Source organism: Fulmarus glacialis, unplaced genomic scaffold, assembly GCF_000690835.1.
Source record: "Fulmarus glacialis isolate BGI_N327 unplaced genomic scaffold, ASM69083v1 scaffold1162, whole genome shotgun sequence".
NCBI classification, from domain to species: domain Eukaryota; kingdom Metazoa; phylum Chordata; class Aves; order Procellariiformes; family Procellariidae; genus Fulmarus; species Fulmarus glacialis.
The window spans coordinates 42608-55036 of record NW_009195710.1 but is presented as its reverse complement, the minus strand read 5'-3'; the positions used below and the strand labels follow the sequence as shown (position 1 = coordinate 55036).

General features: G+C 57.7%; 1 protein-coding gene across 1 annotated transcript in view; it reads right to left on the bottom strand.

Moving 5' to 3' along the window:
- Positions 1 to 5284: 5284 nt before the first annotated feature.
- The window catches only part of CACNA1S (calcium channel, voltage-dependent, L type, alpha 1S subunit), a 47694-nt gene continuing 40549 nt past the window's right edge, over positions 5285 to 12429 (bottom strand). Inside the window, exons 36-44 of the mRNA XM_009588161.1 lie at positions 11503 to 11605; positions 10281 to 10382; positions 10035 to 10159; positions 8839 to 8967; positions 7892 to 8091; positions 7048 to 7112; positions 6483 to 6592; positions 5791 to 5907; positions 5285 to 5545 (exon numbers count right to left, since the gene is read on the bottom strand). Coding sequence (XP_009586456.1) covers positions 5285 to 5545; positions 5791 to 5907; positions 6483 to 6592; positions 7048 to 7112; positions 7892 to 8091; positions 8839 to 8967; positions 10035 to 10159; positions 10281 to 10382; positions 11503 to 11605 — 1212 coding nt within the window. The remainder of the gene's footprint in view (positions 5546 to 5790; positions 5908 to 6482; positions 6593 to 7047; positions 7113 to 7891; positions 8092 to 8838; positions 8968 to 10034; positions 10160 to 10280; positions 10383 to 11502; positions 11606 to 12429) is intronic.

Sequence of the window (12429 nt, the reverse complement as noted above, 5' to 3'; positions counted from 1 at the left end):
CCTACACACACACTCGCGCCCACATCCCCCCCAGTCACCCCCCACCTCACACACACTCACACGCTCACACACTCTCCCGCTCACACACTCTCCCGCGGAGACACACACTCACACACACAGTCACACACACTCACACACACACTCACACGCTCACACACTCACATACTCACATACTCTCAGACACACACACTCACACATTCACACACTCTCTCACATGCTCACACACTCTCTCACAGAGACACACACTCGCACACACACTCACACACACATACTCTCAGACACACACACTCACACATTCACACACACTCTCACACGCTCACACACTCTCTCACAGAGACACACACTCGCACACACACTCACACACACATACTCTCAGACACACACACTCACACATTCACACACACTCTCACACGCTCACACACTCTCTCACAGAGACACACACTCGCACACACACTCACACACACATACTCTCAGACACACACACTCACACCACCCCCCACCTCACACACACTCACGCTCACACACTCACATACTCTCAGACACACACACTCACACACTCTCACATGCTCACACACTCTCTCACAGAGACACACACTCACACGCACAGAGTCACATACACACACGCATACATACTCACACTCACGTACACACACTCACACACTCACAGTCATGTACGCACACTCACACACACAGTCACACACTCATACACAGTCACACACAGTCACACACACTCACACTCACACACAGTCACACACACAGTCACTCACAATCTCACACACACACACACAGTAACACACAAACTCTCACAGTCACACACACTCACACACAATCACACACACATACAGTTACACTCACACACACAGACACACACTGACACACAGTCACACACACACACAGTCACACATTCACTCACACACACTTGCACACAGTCACACTCACTCTCACACATACAGTCACACACACAGAGTCACACACTCACACACACACACACACAGGGTCACACACTCACACTCTCACACTCTCACACACAGTCACACACTCACACTCCCACCTGCGCGTGGCTCTTCCGGACTCTTCTGCTCTGTACTTGGGCTGTGCAGGGCTGTACCAGCGTGTACCGGGGCTGTGCAGGGGTGTACCAGGGTGTACTGGGCTGTACAGGGCATCCCGCCAGAGACGGCGGGAGAGCAGCCTGGGGTCCTGCAGGTGGGTGCTGCCCAACCCCGGGAAGGAGCGGGGCCCTGGCAGATCTTTGTGTGGAAGGACCCCCGGGGCGCTGGGGGAGATCGGGGAGGCCGTCAGCTCCCTGCCAGCCCAGCGCAGCCTGGATTAGCCTAGTGTAGCCTGTTTCAGCTCGGTGTATCCCAGTGCATCTGGTGCTGCCCAGTGCAGTCTGGTGCTGCCCAGTGCATCCCAGTGTAGCTGTGGTCCGGACCTGACTCCCTTACCAGCCTCGGGAGCACCCAAGTCCCACACAGGATCTCATTCCCCTCGGCGTCCTGCCTGCTCTCTCCTGCCTGCCCTCCTGCTCTGTCCTGTCCCTGAGCCTCTGCCTGTCACCCAGCTCCTCTGTGGGAAAGCCTCGCAGCTAGCCCCAGTGGCTCGGGTGCTGCTGTGGGGAGGCATTGGAGCTCTCCCTGTTCCTGCCCATGAGTGGGACACAAGGAGGGGGCATGATGTCCCTGTGATAGCCCACCCTCACCATTGCTGGCATGCAGCCCCCACCATGGCCCCCAGCTCCCTGCTAGTGGACAAACACGGGGGCATTGTGGCAAGGGGCTGGCAAAGGCAGCTCGTCGGCAGCGGCAGGAGCTGGGCAACCTGCAAGAGACCACTGCCTGTGGACGAGGGTGCAGGTGCTGCTGGATGTGCACACAGGCAGAGGCAGGGGTGCTCACCACAGCCATCATTCCACACGGTGTCCCCAGTCACCCACCACTGATGAGGCCACGTTACACTTGGCACTGGGGAGGGAAACACCTCCCTGCAAAGGGGTTAATGACAGCCTTGCGTGGTCCCCAGACCAAACCCTCCAGCCCCATGGTGCCAATAAAGGATGTTTGCAGCCTGCTCTGGGGTATGGTGACTTGGTTTGGGACAGGGGACAGAGACCGGGACCCTGCAGATCCCTGCCTCTGTGAACAGCCTGGAGGAGGACGGAGGTGAATGACCACCTCCAGGGCTTTTCTTCCCACATGGTTGGCATCACTCAAACACCTCCACGGCTTCACCTGGTCCCATCCTGGAGCTCTGTGGTGTGAGGGGATGAGCAGCAGGAGCCAGTGTAGGCCAGTGGTGAGCTGGGTCCTCCTGCCAGAACCACTGGGACTGGGGACTGGTGACCCTATGGGTTGCCCAAGGCCGTGGCGAGAGCCCATCCCAAGAGGACAGGGAGTGAGGCTGATGGCATGGGCATGATAGGACAGTGCCCAAGTGCCGACACAGCTCTTTAGCATGCCCAGTCCGTACTGTGTGGCTGTGGGGGCCAAGCAGCAAGCTGGGCACCCATGCAGCAGAGGACCGTGACTCCATTTGACTCCATCCTGTGAGCTGCTCTCAGGAGGCTAGGGAGGGGGGACATGTCCAGGGCCCATCAGGGAGCAGGACTGGGGACAGGCAGGCACCGAGGAGCTGAAGGAGTCCTGTCGCGGCTACCCTGTCAGTTGCCTTCACATTGCTGGGGCTGATGCCACACGGACATGCTGCCCTGCGCTGCCCAGGGACACAGGAAACCTCTGGCTTGGCAGGAAAAAGCATCTCCCAGCAGGTGTGGGACCTATAGGGGAACCCCAGCTCTGCACGTCAGTGTTGATGTCAGGGTGAACAGCAATAGAGTGTAAGGGGAAACTGAGGCATGCTGAGGTTTACTTTGAGGAGCCTAGGCTGTGTCCTGGGAGAAGCTGCCCGTCTGCTCTGGGACAGCCAAAACATGCCAGCTGGTGGACAACAGCTCATGAAGTCAGAGCTGTGCCCAGCGCGAAGCCCAGCAGCTGCCTTCTGCTCTGGGGTCTGGATGCCTTCACCTCAACAGCACAGTCCCTTCACCCCATCTGCTCATGTTCCTCCTGAGGTTCCCAAGGTACCAGGGCCACACGCCATGTGTGCACAGGGCTCTGCATCCTGGGGGAGCTGGCTTGGCATCTGCTGGGATGTGTAAGTTCCAGGGCACCTCATGCTGGTACAGCATCATGGGGATAAGCAGGATACAGCCTGTCTGTTGTCCTGCAAGGATGCGAGGAGCTGGCATTTCTCTTCCTTTGCCCCTGGGGGCCATGTTTGCAAGGACACCTGGGTTGGGGGGGACTTCGCACCCTGAGCTGCCTTTTTTCCTGAGGCTGGAAAAAAGCCTTCCCCACCACAGCTCCAGGCAGTGACCCTGCCGTGGTGTTGCTGGCCCTATCTTCCTACTCCCACCCTTGTGCCAGCTGTGTCACAAGCCAGAACTGTCCCCCAATTCAGCTAGAAATCAACTCAAGAAGTGCTAGTTTGGGGCAAATCAGCCCCTGTGCAGCCCCAGACCCCAGGAGACGGTGCAGAGGCACTGCCCCGTCACTGCAATATGTCCCCACCATAGTGTCACCCTTCGTGTTTGGAGTCCCCAGTGAGCACCCGCCTGCCTTGGAGAGTGGCACACACAGTCCCTCACCTCACTAAAGGGACCAGGAAACCATCACCGTTCACCTTGTAACTTAATGAAGCACATGCTTGACATCCCCTTAGCAGAGCAGATGCCAGAGCCTCATTGGCAACCACCCGTGCCCCTTCCTCAGGAGCAAGTGGATGTGTTTGTGAGCGTGTGCGTGTGTGTAAGGCAGTATACATCCTGCCCCAGGGCAGCGAAGCAGGAGCAAGGGATGCAGCGGCTGCCCCGTGCCATCCCTGCTGATTGCCTGCATCCCCGCGGGGGAAAGCTGTCTGCGCTGCCATGTCCCCGTACAAGATGGGCTCTCCGGCACTCAGGCTGCAGCTGGAGCTCAGCAACAGCCATTTCCCTTTTATTAAGTTAACAAATAAATGCCCTGCTGGAGAGCAGGCAAGCTCTATTGATTCAGCACCTCCCCTGGGACCCATCAGTTTGCTGCTTTTTAATATACATTAGGGCAAGGAAAAGCCCTGCGTTGCCCAATTTGGCTGGGCTGGGGGCCCTCTGGAGCAAGATCCCAGCAAAAAGATGGCCTGGAGAGACGGGGCTGCCCCAGTGCTTGGCGCCCAGACCCCGCCTGGGGCACTGAGGTCTGTAAAGCGAAACCCCTGGGCAGACCCATTCCCAGAGAGGAATAACCTCAGCTGCTACTTGATACCAGGCAGCAGCAGACAATGCGCAGGCAGCACTGGGCAGTGCTGGCACAGGCATGCAGCAGGCACTGTGCTCCCCACGCTCTCCTGGCTGTGGCATCTCTGACCTGTCCCCCGCAGTGCAGTGGGGATGTCTGTGGGCTGGATGAGACCCTCCTGTGGGCCAGGCTGAGCAGTGGGTGCCCGAGCCTGAGACCAGTGTTTGGAGATACCCAAAGTGACAGAAATCGCACTGCAGTGGCCAACTCTCCTCTTGCTTAGAGCCAGGGCTGCTGCACTGACCTGGACGTGCTCTCACACCTCTGCCCCATCCCCAGTTTCTTACCCAGCTGGGAGAGTGAGCCAAGAAGCCCCCAGGCCTCACTCTGGTACAAAGCCTGTGCCTGCCTGCTGCCCCAGCCCAAGGTAGATCTGTCCAAGCCACTTGTCCTCCTCCCCACAGGACAGGCTTGGCTGCAAGCAGGAGGAATGGGCTCCAGCAGAGACGTAAGGATGCTGGGTCCAGCTGCTGGGATACCGGGAGACCCCTGGAGGTCGGCACCCTCAAAGTGGCTGGTTGACGTATGAGCACTTGGGAGCAGGGACAGACCTCCCTCAGCATGGGGAATGGAGGCTGCCATATGAATCACTGCCAGCTCCCGTTAAATGTGGTCTCGCATTTGCAGCCCACTCCCCAGGCTGGGCTAGGCAGTGAGCAGCCGTGGGCACAGGCTGTGCAGGCAGGGTGGCAGAGGAAGCAGGGGACAGAAGAATCCACGGAGTCACACAGCAGGAACACTTTAATGACCTGTCCAGCTCTTGCAAGACCCTGCTGGCACAGCATTGTCCTGTCCTGCACCAGCATCCTGAAGACCCGTCCCAAAAATCCTCCTGCAGCTGGACAGAGCCCACCAGGACCCCAGGCAGAGAGGGTGAGCAGTGCGGCATTGCTCCAGTAACCCCCTGCAAGCTCCTGAAGGGACCGGCATGGGCTGCATCGGCAGGTGGCTCACAGGCGAGTGACAGCAATGGTCTTTTGGGAGGGGGCTGCGCTGAGTCCTGGGGAGCTGGCTGGTGATGCAGCTGAGGTGTCATGGGGGGCAGAGCCAGTTTTTGTGCCCTGCCGTGTTTCTCTTCCCTTTAGCAGCTCCACGGCTGCTTTCTCTACTTCATCCATCTCCAGCTGGCTGCTGGCCGCCATCTCGTCCCTCGTCACTGCTACGAAGGATGGGTCACGGGCCAGAGCCGCAAGGCCCCCGGAAATCAGAGCCTGCAGCAGAGGATGGGGTCACATCCCAATATGTGCTGTCTGTAGAAGTGTTCCTGGCTGCAGGCAGCCCACCCTCGCCTCCTTTTCCCTGCTGCTCTTTGCGCTGGCACATACCTGCTGCTCACCTTCGTAGATAAGCTTTGCCCTCCAACCTCCAACTCGGCATGAACATGGCACCCCTGCCAGCCCCTTTCACTCCCTGGCAGCCCTGCCTTTCCCTCTGCCAGGCTGTGCCCCTGCCTTACCTCCTGAATGAGAAAGGTGATGGCTGGGGTGGAGGATGTGCTTGGGTCACCGCTTTCACTCCACTGGTACCCTGAGCTGGACGTTGTTCCCGTCACAGTGCCATCTTCTCCGGGCAGCTGGGTAAGAGGAGCAAAGGGCTGCAGCCTGGGCTTGAGCAATGCCCATGGAAGATCTCTCCCATGTTAATGTGGGGGCTGCAGGTCCTGTCCCCAGCCTGGACATGCACTCCCATCCTGCTGGAGCTCCTGGGTCCAGGGCACCACCCGCAATGGGACCAGCAGGGCCATGTGGGCAGAGGGAGCTGGGAACCAGCCCTTATCTCCTGCCCTGGCACTTGCCAGGCAATGAGGCACTGTGGCCAGCCAAGGACAGCCAGGGGAGTGTGGGAGCAAACCTGACGCACCCCTTTTTTCTGCCCTGGCTCTGGAGGCAGCCAGGGAGCCAGAGAGATGCTGCTTTGAGCTGTCCGAGCTTAGATGAGCACCTCGTGCCTGCTGCAGCAGTAGGGCAGGGACCCAGCTCCTTCCCCGAGCTGATCAGAAAGGAAAGCTCCAGCAAAGCTGGGTTCATGGTGGGGAGCTCTAGAGACCGGCTCCTCCCCAGCATGGCTGTGACAGCCTTTTCCAGAAGGGGAGGGAGGTACACCATGCCACCCGCATTGCTGCCTCTGGACATACATTGCCCTCTTTACCTCCTGGGGGAGAAGGTGCAGCCCTGATGATGGGTGACTCCCAGAGGTGGCCCCTCGCCTCCTGCTTGGCCTCCGTTGCAGCTTCTCCATTGATAAGGGGTGATTGCACTCTGGGAGAGGGAAAGGTGGGGACATCAGAGCAAGGACACCACTGCCACCCAGAGCTGGGAACAGGTTAACTAGACTGGGGGAACCAAAGGATTTAGGGGTTCAGAACCAACCAAAGCCCACTGCCCTGTGCTGGCTCCTCACTCGTGGTTGGGAGGGCTAAGTCCCTGTTCGTGGAAATGAATACAGTCCTGGGCCCTGCTGCCTGGGGGTGGCCAGTCCTCCCCCAGCCCAAGGCACTGGTTCCATGCTCCATCACCCCGGAAGGTGGGAAGGTGGGAGGAGGGTCTCCTGGAGCTCCCCAGACAGGTCCCGCTGTGCTCAGGGCTCTCAGCTAACCTCCAAGTTGCTGGGGTCTGTGTCTCTTCTTCCTGCCTGCCAACATCAGCCCCTTCCCCCTACCCTGGCCCTTGGGCTGGTCCAGATCCCCCAGAAGAGGAATGATGCTGAGACTCACCCCGCACTGGACACCTGGGTGCTGCTGGCACCATCTTCCTCAGCACCTCGTCCTCGTACTCCATCCTGGCAAGGGCAGGCAGGTGGGTCAGCCTGAGCAGGGACCACATGCCGAGACCAGCTCCACCCAGGGGTACAGCCCTCCCCACCTTCTCCACCCTGGGGAATGCAGCTGGGGGGGTGGACCAGGAGGGGCACCTGCGATAGATGAACAGGGTGGAGGCCCCAAGAAGCAGGATTAAGTACATCCTCTTACATTGGTAACCCTTGTCCCTTGTACTCGTGCCCAAGCAGGTGCTGGTGGCCCCTACCTGGGCCTTAGCACTCAGAGATTGGTGGGGAAGGGGGAAGGGTTGTTCCTGTGATCCCTGGAGCCCTGCTGTCCACCTCATGGCACAGAGATGAAGGAGTGATGGGAAGGACGAGAAGGGCATGTAGGGAGTCACATGCACTGATGTGCGGAGCCACACACCAGCCCTGGAGCTACCCTGCATGTTCTGGGGACATCTCTGGCAGTGCCAATCTGGGGCCCAGGGACCAGCGAGGGATGTCTGTCCTCCCTGTCCCCTTGCCTGGGCCCTGCCTCACACCCCAAGGTCTGAATTTCTGCATAAAGCTCCTGTGTCCATGGAGCCACTTCCATGGCCAGCGCTCGATTCCTCCCCCAGTCTTCAGGGACCTCGCTGCTGCAACTCAGCCACTTCTCCGGACCTTACCTGTCCATGAAAAGCCCCTGGGCAAGACCGATGTGCAGCCAGCCGCCAGCACAGCCTCACTGGGAGCCACCGGGCACTGCCCAGCTCTGCCCCTCCTTGTCTGCCCACGGAAGGCTCACCAGCCCTTACCCCTCCAGCCAGTCATTGCTGTTGGCGTTGTTGACGTTGGTGTTGCCTTCCTGGGGGAAGTCATCAAGGAAGACGGGGGAGTCGAGGTCCTCGCTGCCCACCTCCGTGAACTGCAGGGGCCTCTGGCTGGCCACGTGGTGCTGCAGGGGGCTGCTGGGCTCTAGGAAGCTGTCGACCTGGCCAAACAAGCCACCTGTCCTCTGCAACCAACAGGGAGGACATCAAGGGAGGCTTGGAGCTCTGGGCTGCTCTGGGGCCATTCCCATGGAAGGAGACATGAGGGATGCCTTGTGGGAACAACGGTCTCTCTGCTCGTCTCTCTGCTTGGGCCTCGCAGATCGCACAGTTTCAAAAGCCTCACTGCCCAGTTTCCCAGACGGGGAAACTGAGGCATTGAGGGGTGATGGTCACGCAGCAGCACTGGGATGAGAGCCAGCCCTGTGCATGACAAATCCTGCCACTTCTGTGGGACAGCCTGAGCCGGTGACACCTCTGGACACAGCAGGAGGTGCAACCCTGCAACACCACAGCTGCCCAGGCTGTCTCAAAGACTCCCAGGGAGTGGGAAGTGAATCTGTTCCTGCTTTGGTGATGATGACACCTGAGCTGTCCCGCCTTAGCTGGCAGAAGGTGTGAATGGGGCCCACCAAACCTGCGGGTAAACATTCAGCATATCCCTGCCAGGCATATGAGCAGGGTTCTTTTACAGAGAGGAAACTGAGGCAGAGAGCAGGTTGCCCAGGATGATTCAACTAGGATGTCCCGATGCTCAGGGAAAGGAAAGAATTGCTGATCCATCCTTGTGGTCCACACTGTCTTTCATGGTCAGGCTCACCTCTGTGGACTGTTCTCCAGCTGCTGGCAGCCATGCTGACCCACCACCAGCACATTGAAATGGGGATGGGTGGGACCACCACCACCTGGGGTGCCCTGAGGGCTGCACTCACCCTGTATATCCCTTCCTCCATGGCAGCCTCCACCATTGCTCTTTCCAGCTCCTCCTCAGCAGTCAGGTCCCCAGAAATGGCCCGATGGATTTCAGGAGCAGCTTCTTCTTCAATGCTCCTCAGCCCAGCCTGGTGGGGACAAGAAGGCATGGCTGGATGTGGCCTGGCCTCACCACCCGTCTCACTTTGGGCTTTGGAGAGGGAAACATGATGAAGCATGCTTGCCTGGTAAGCCATGCTGCCCTGCCAGGTCTCCTACCAGGGACAGGCCATGGGTCACCCTACAGCTGGCTGGATCTGTGCTTGGTGAAACAGCTTCTGGGTTAATGCTGTCCCACAAAGGTGTCTGCTAAGGGCAGCCTGATGAAGGATCGGGCTGGTGGTGCCCAAGAGGTAGCTGTGCCTTTGTCCCTGATCTGAAGATATCTGATCTGGGGCCTGGCTCTTTTCCTTGCCTTGCACCTTTGGGGCCTGGTATTTTATCTCTACAAGTGATTTCCTCCCTATAATGTCAGGAGAGGCTGGGGACATCCCAGCTGCTCTGCCAGCCACATAAATCCTCTCCCATCCCACCGTGACAGCATCCTTCAGGGCTGCTGTGCAGGCTTCTCTGACTGCAGTGGTCCTGCTCAAGATCAGCCAGATCAACCCCTCTCTACCTGACATTGCACTAGGCAATGTGAGATGACACAGAGAGAACCAGGAACACAGAAGTATCCGCAACACTGCTAAGGTGAGGAAAGGGAGAAGGCCCTGGGAATGGAGAAGAGTAAGTGGATAAGGGCCTGGATGAGCAGCATTCAGCCCAGACATTGCTCTGTGGTGGGAGTTTCCAGGTCTTAAAACTGCTTGGTGAGGCATCAGAGCCTGCTGAGTCTTCTCTGCGGCCGAAGTCAGCAGGGCGGAGAGTCAAAAATCTCTGCTTCTGGAGTCAACTGCACCCAGGAGACTAAGGTCACCCTCAGCACCTCGGTGGGTGCTCATGGCCAGTTCAGCACTGGTTCACTTGGGGCCATCTAATTTCCAGAGCCTGAGGCACAGAGGTCCCTATATATCATGGTGGCTCTGTCTCTTTAAGTCACCCTGGACTTTCCTGAGCCAGGGGATGCCTCTTCCCTGATCTGCAGAGCTCCCCACCATACCCTGCCTGCCCCCAGGAAGGGTCACCCCTCCAACACCACCCACACGCTACCAACCTGGATCTCCACAGGGTTCTTCTTGGGCCGGTACCCGTAATACTCCTCCTGGCGCTTCATGAACTTCCTGAAATGCTCTTGGATGAGGAAAGTAGCATAGAATTTGCCCACTGTCACCTCATCATCTGGAAGGGAGGAAGCCAACCTGACGATACCGCCTATCACAAGGCCCTGAGTTGTCAGAGCAGCTGAGACCCCACCCAGGTGTTGCTCTGCCCCTCAGGGAAGTGCCATCAGATGACATACCTCCAATAGGTGGGATGACCTGGTCCAAAAGCTTCATACTTGTTCGCTTCCAGATTTTTTTGATAATGGCTCTGAGCTCCTCGTTGGCTTGCTCAAAGTTACCTGCGAGAAATTTTTTTTCGTTCCCACGGGAACGTGAACATGAGGAAAGAGAAAGCATGTGAAAACCTGGCCAGACCCTTCCAGGTGTGACAGCTCCTCTCCAGCCTCCCCACACAGCAAAAATGAGCTTTGTAAGAATGAAGCTTTGATTTTAGCAAAAAGACTTTAACTACAGCGTGAGTCAGACCTAGCAAACAGGTGGAGCGTTAGTGGCACCATCTCTGTTCTGGTGATCAACAACGGATTTTGACCTCCCCTTTGGTGCTCTCACAGGCTTTACAATTCCTGCTTGCCTGCAATCCCAGTCTGTCCCCATATGTGCTCCGCGATTCCCTGTGCTCCTCCCAGGGCTGCCTGCACTGTGCTGGAGGCCATGTTCCCCTCCCCAGCTGGAGGGATGGCACCCATGCCATGCTGCTGGAAGATGCCAGCCCCAGTGGCCCACCACCGCCCAGCCTCATCTCCTGCTGGAGCTGGCTGCCCCAGCCCAGCCACAGAGCTGCTCGTGTGATACTGCCTAACCCACAGGCATGGAAACAAGCTGGTGTGGCATCTTCCCAAAGCAGGGCTTTGCAAACCATGCTGCTGGCATGTGTGAAAGCAACTCCTCCCCAGCACAGCTAAATTCAAAGGGGATCTACCCCCTTCCATTCCAGTCTGAGATTGTAAATACATGGGGAAATGCAAAACTGGAGCAGGTGGTGCTATGCTGGGGGCAGGGGGAGATCAGACTACACTCAACAGTGCATGAAGGGAGGCCGGTGGCTGTGCATTATGGCAGGGATGGGAACTGGGTCAGAACCGCTCCTGAGCTGTTCAGGGTGAAGTTATGCAGCTGGGGTGGCATTGGTTTGCTCTTCAGGGCTGCAACACTTGTGCCTGCAACTAATAATGTCCTCCAGGCTTAGCCTGAGCAGCCCCATGCATGCGCCCATGGTCTCTGGTCCAATGAGATAATTAATGGCATGAAGCCAAGGGTTGCACCAGAGGGTCTAGGCCCCATAGGCAAGTGCCCTGAGGTCCCTGGACAGAATCGGGGAATGGTGTGTAACCAGCACCCTGCAGCACAAGGACAGGGTCCCCCCATCAGGCCGTAGAGGCAGACAGGAGCATCACTTACCTTCTGTCTTGATCTTGAGGGCTGTCCTCACCAGCGCAAAGAGGGTTGCATTGAAAGTGACAGTGCCATCGCTGTTCAGGGGCATGTTCATGCACACTAGACGCTGCACAGCAAACCAACAACTGTGACCCCAGGCAGCAGAGCAGGCCGGCAGCTCCCCGTAAATGGCCCTCCCTGCCCCAGAGGGCACATGCTGGCCAGGGAGAGGTTCTGCCCGGGGCACTGAGCTGCTGGCCAAGGAGCCTCCCAGCTCTGCCTGCCCTGCCCAGGCCCACGGGACTCTGCACCACTGCTTGGCAGCGCACGGGTCAGGGGCAGCGACATTACTCATCCTAACCAGCCAGCTAAACCAGACCAGGCTGCGGGGAGAGCCAGGTCAGATCTGTGGAAATAACCCAATCTATGGGGCACCGGTGCCATGGGAGAAAATCACAGAATCATAGAAACATTTAGCTTGGAAAAGACTTTTAAGATCATCAAGTCCAACCGTTAACCTAACACTGCCAAGTCCACCACTAAACTATGTCCCTAAGTGCCACATCTACACGTCTTTTAAATACCACCAGGGATGGTGACTCAACCGCTTCCCTGGGCAGCCTGTTCCAATGCTTGATAACCCTTTCAGTGAAGAAATATTTCCTAATATCCAATCTAAACCTCCCCTGGGGCAACTTGAGGCTGTTTCCCCTCGTCCTATCACTTGCTAATTGGGAAAAGAGACTGACACCCACCTCATTACAACCTCCTTTCAGGTAGTTGTAGAGAGCGATATGGTCTCCTCTGAGCCTCTTTTTCTCCAGACTAAACAACCAGCCAGCAAGAGACACAGCATTGCTCCCAGGTAGATGGGAGTCATTCTGCATTGCGCTCCACCTTCCAAAAAGTGCCCCAGGCTGCTGTGAGGGATCTGGGGATCAAACCTCGTAA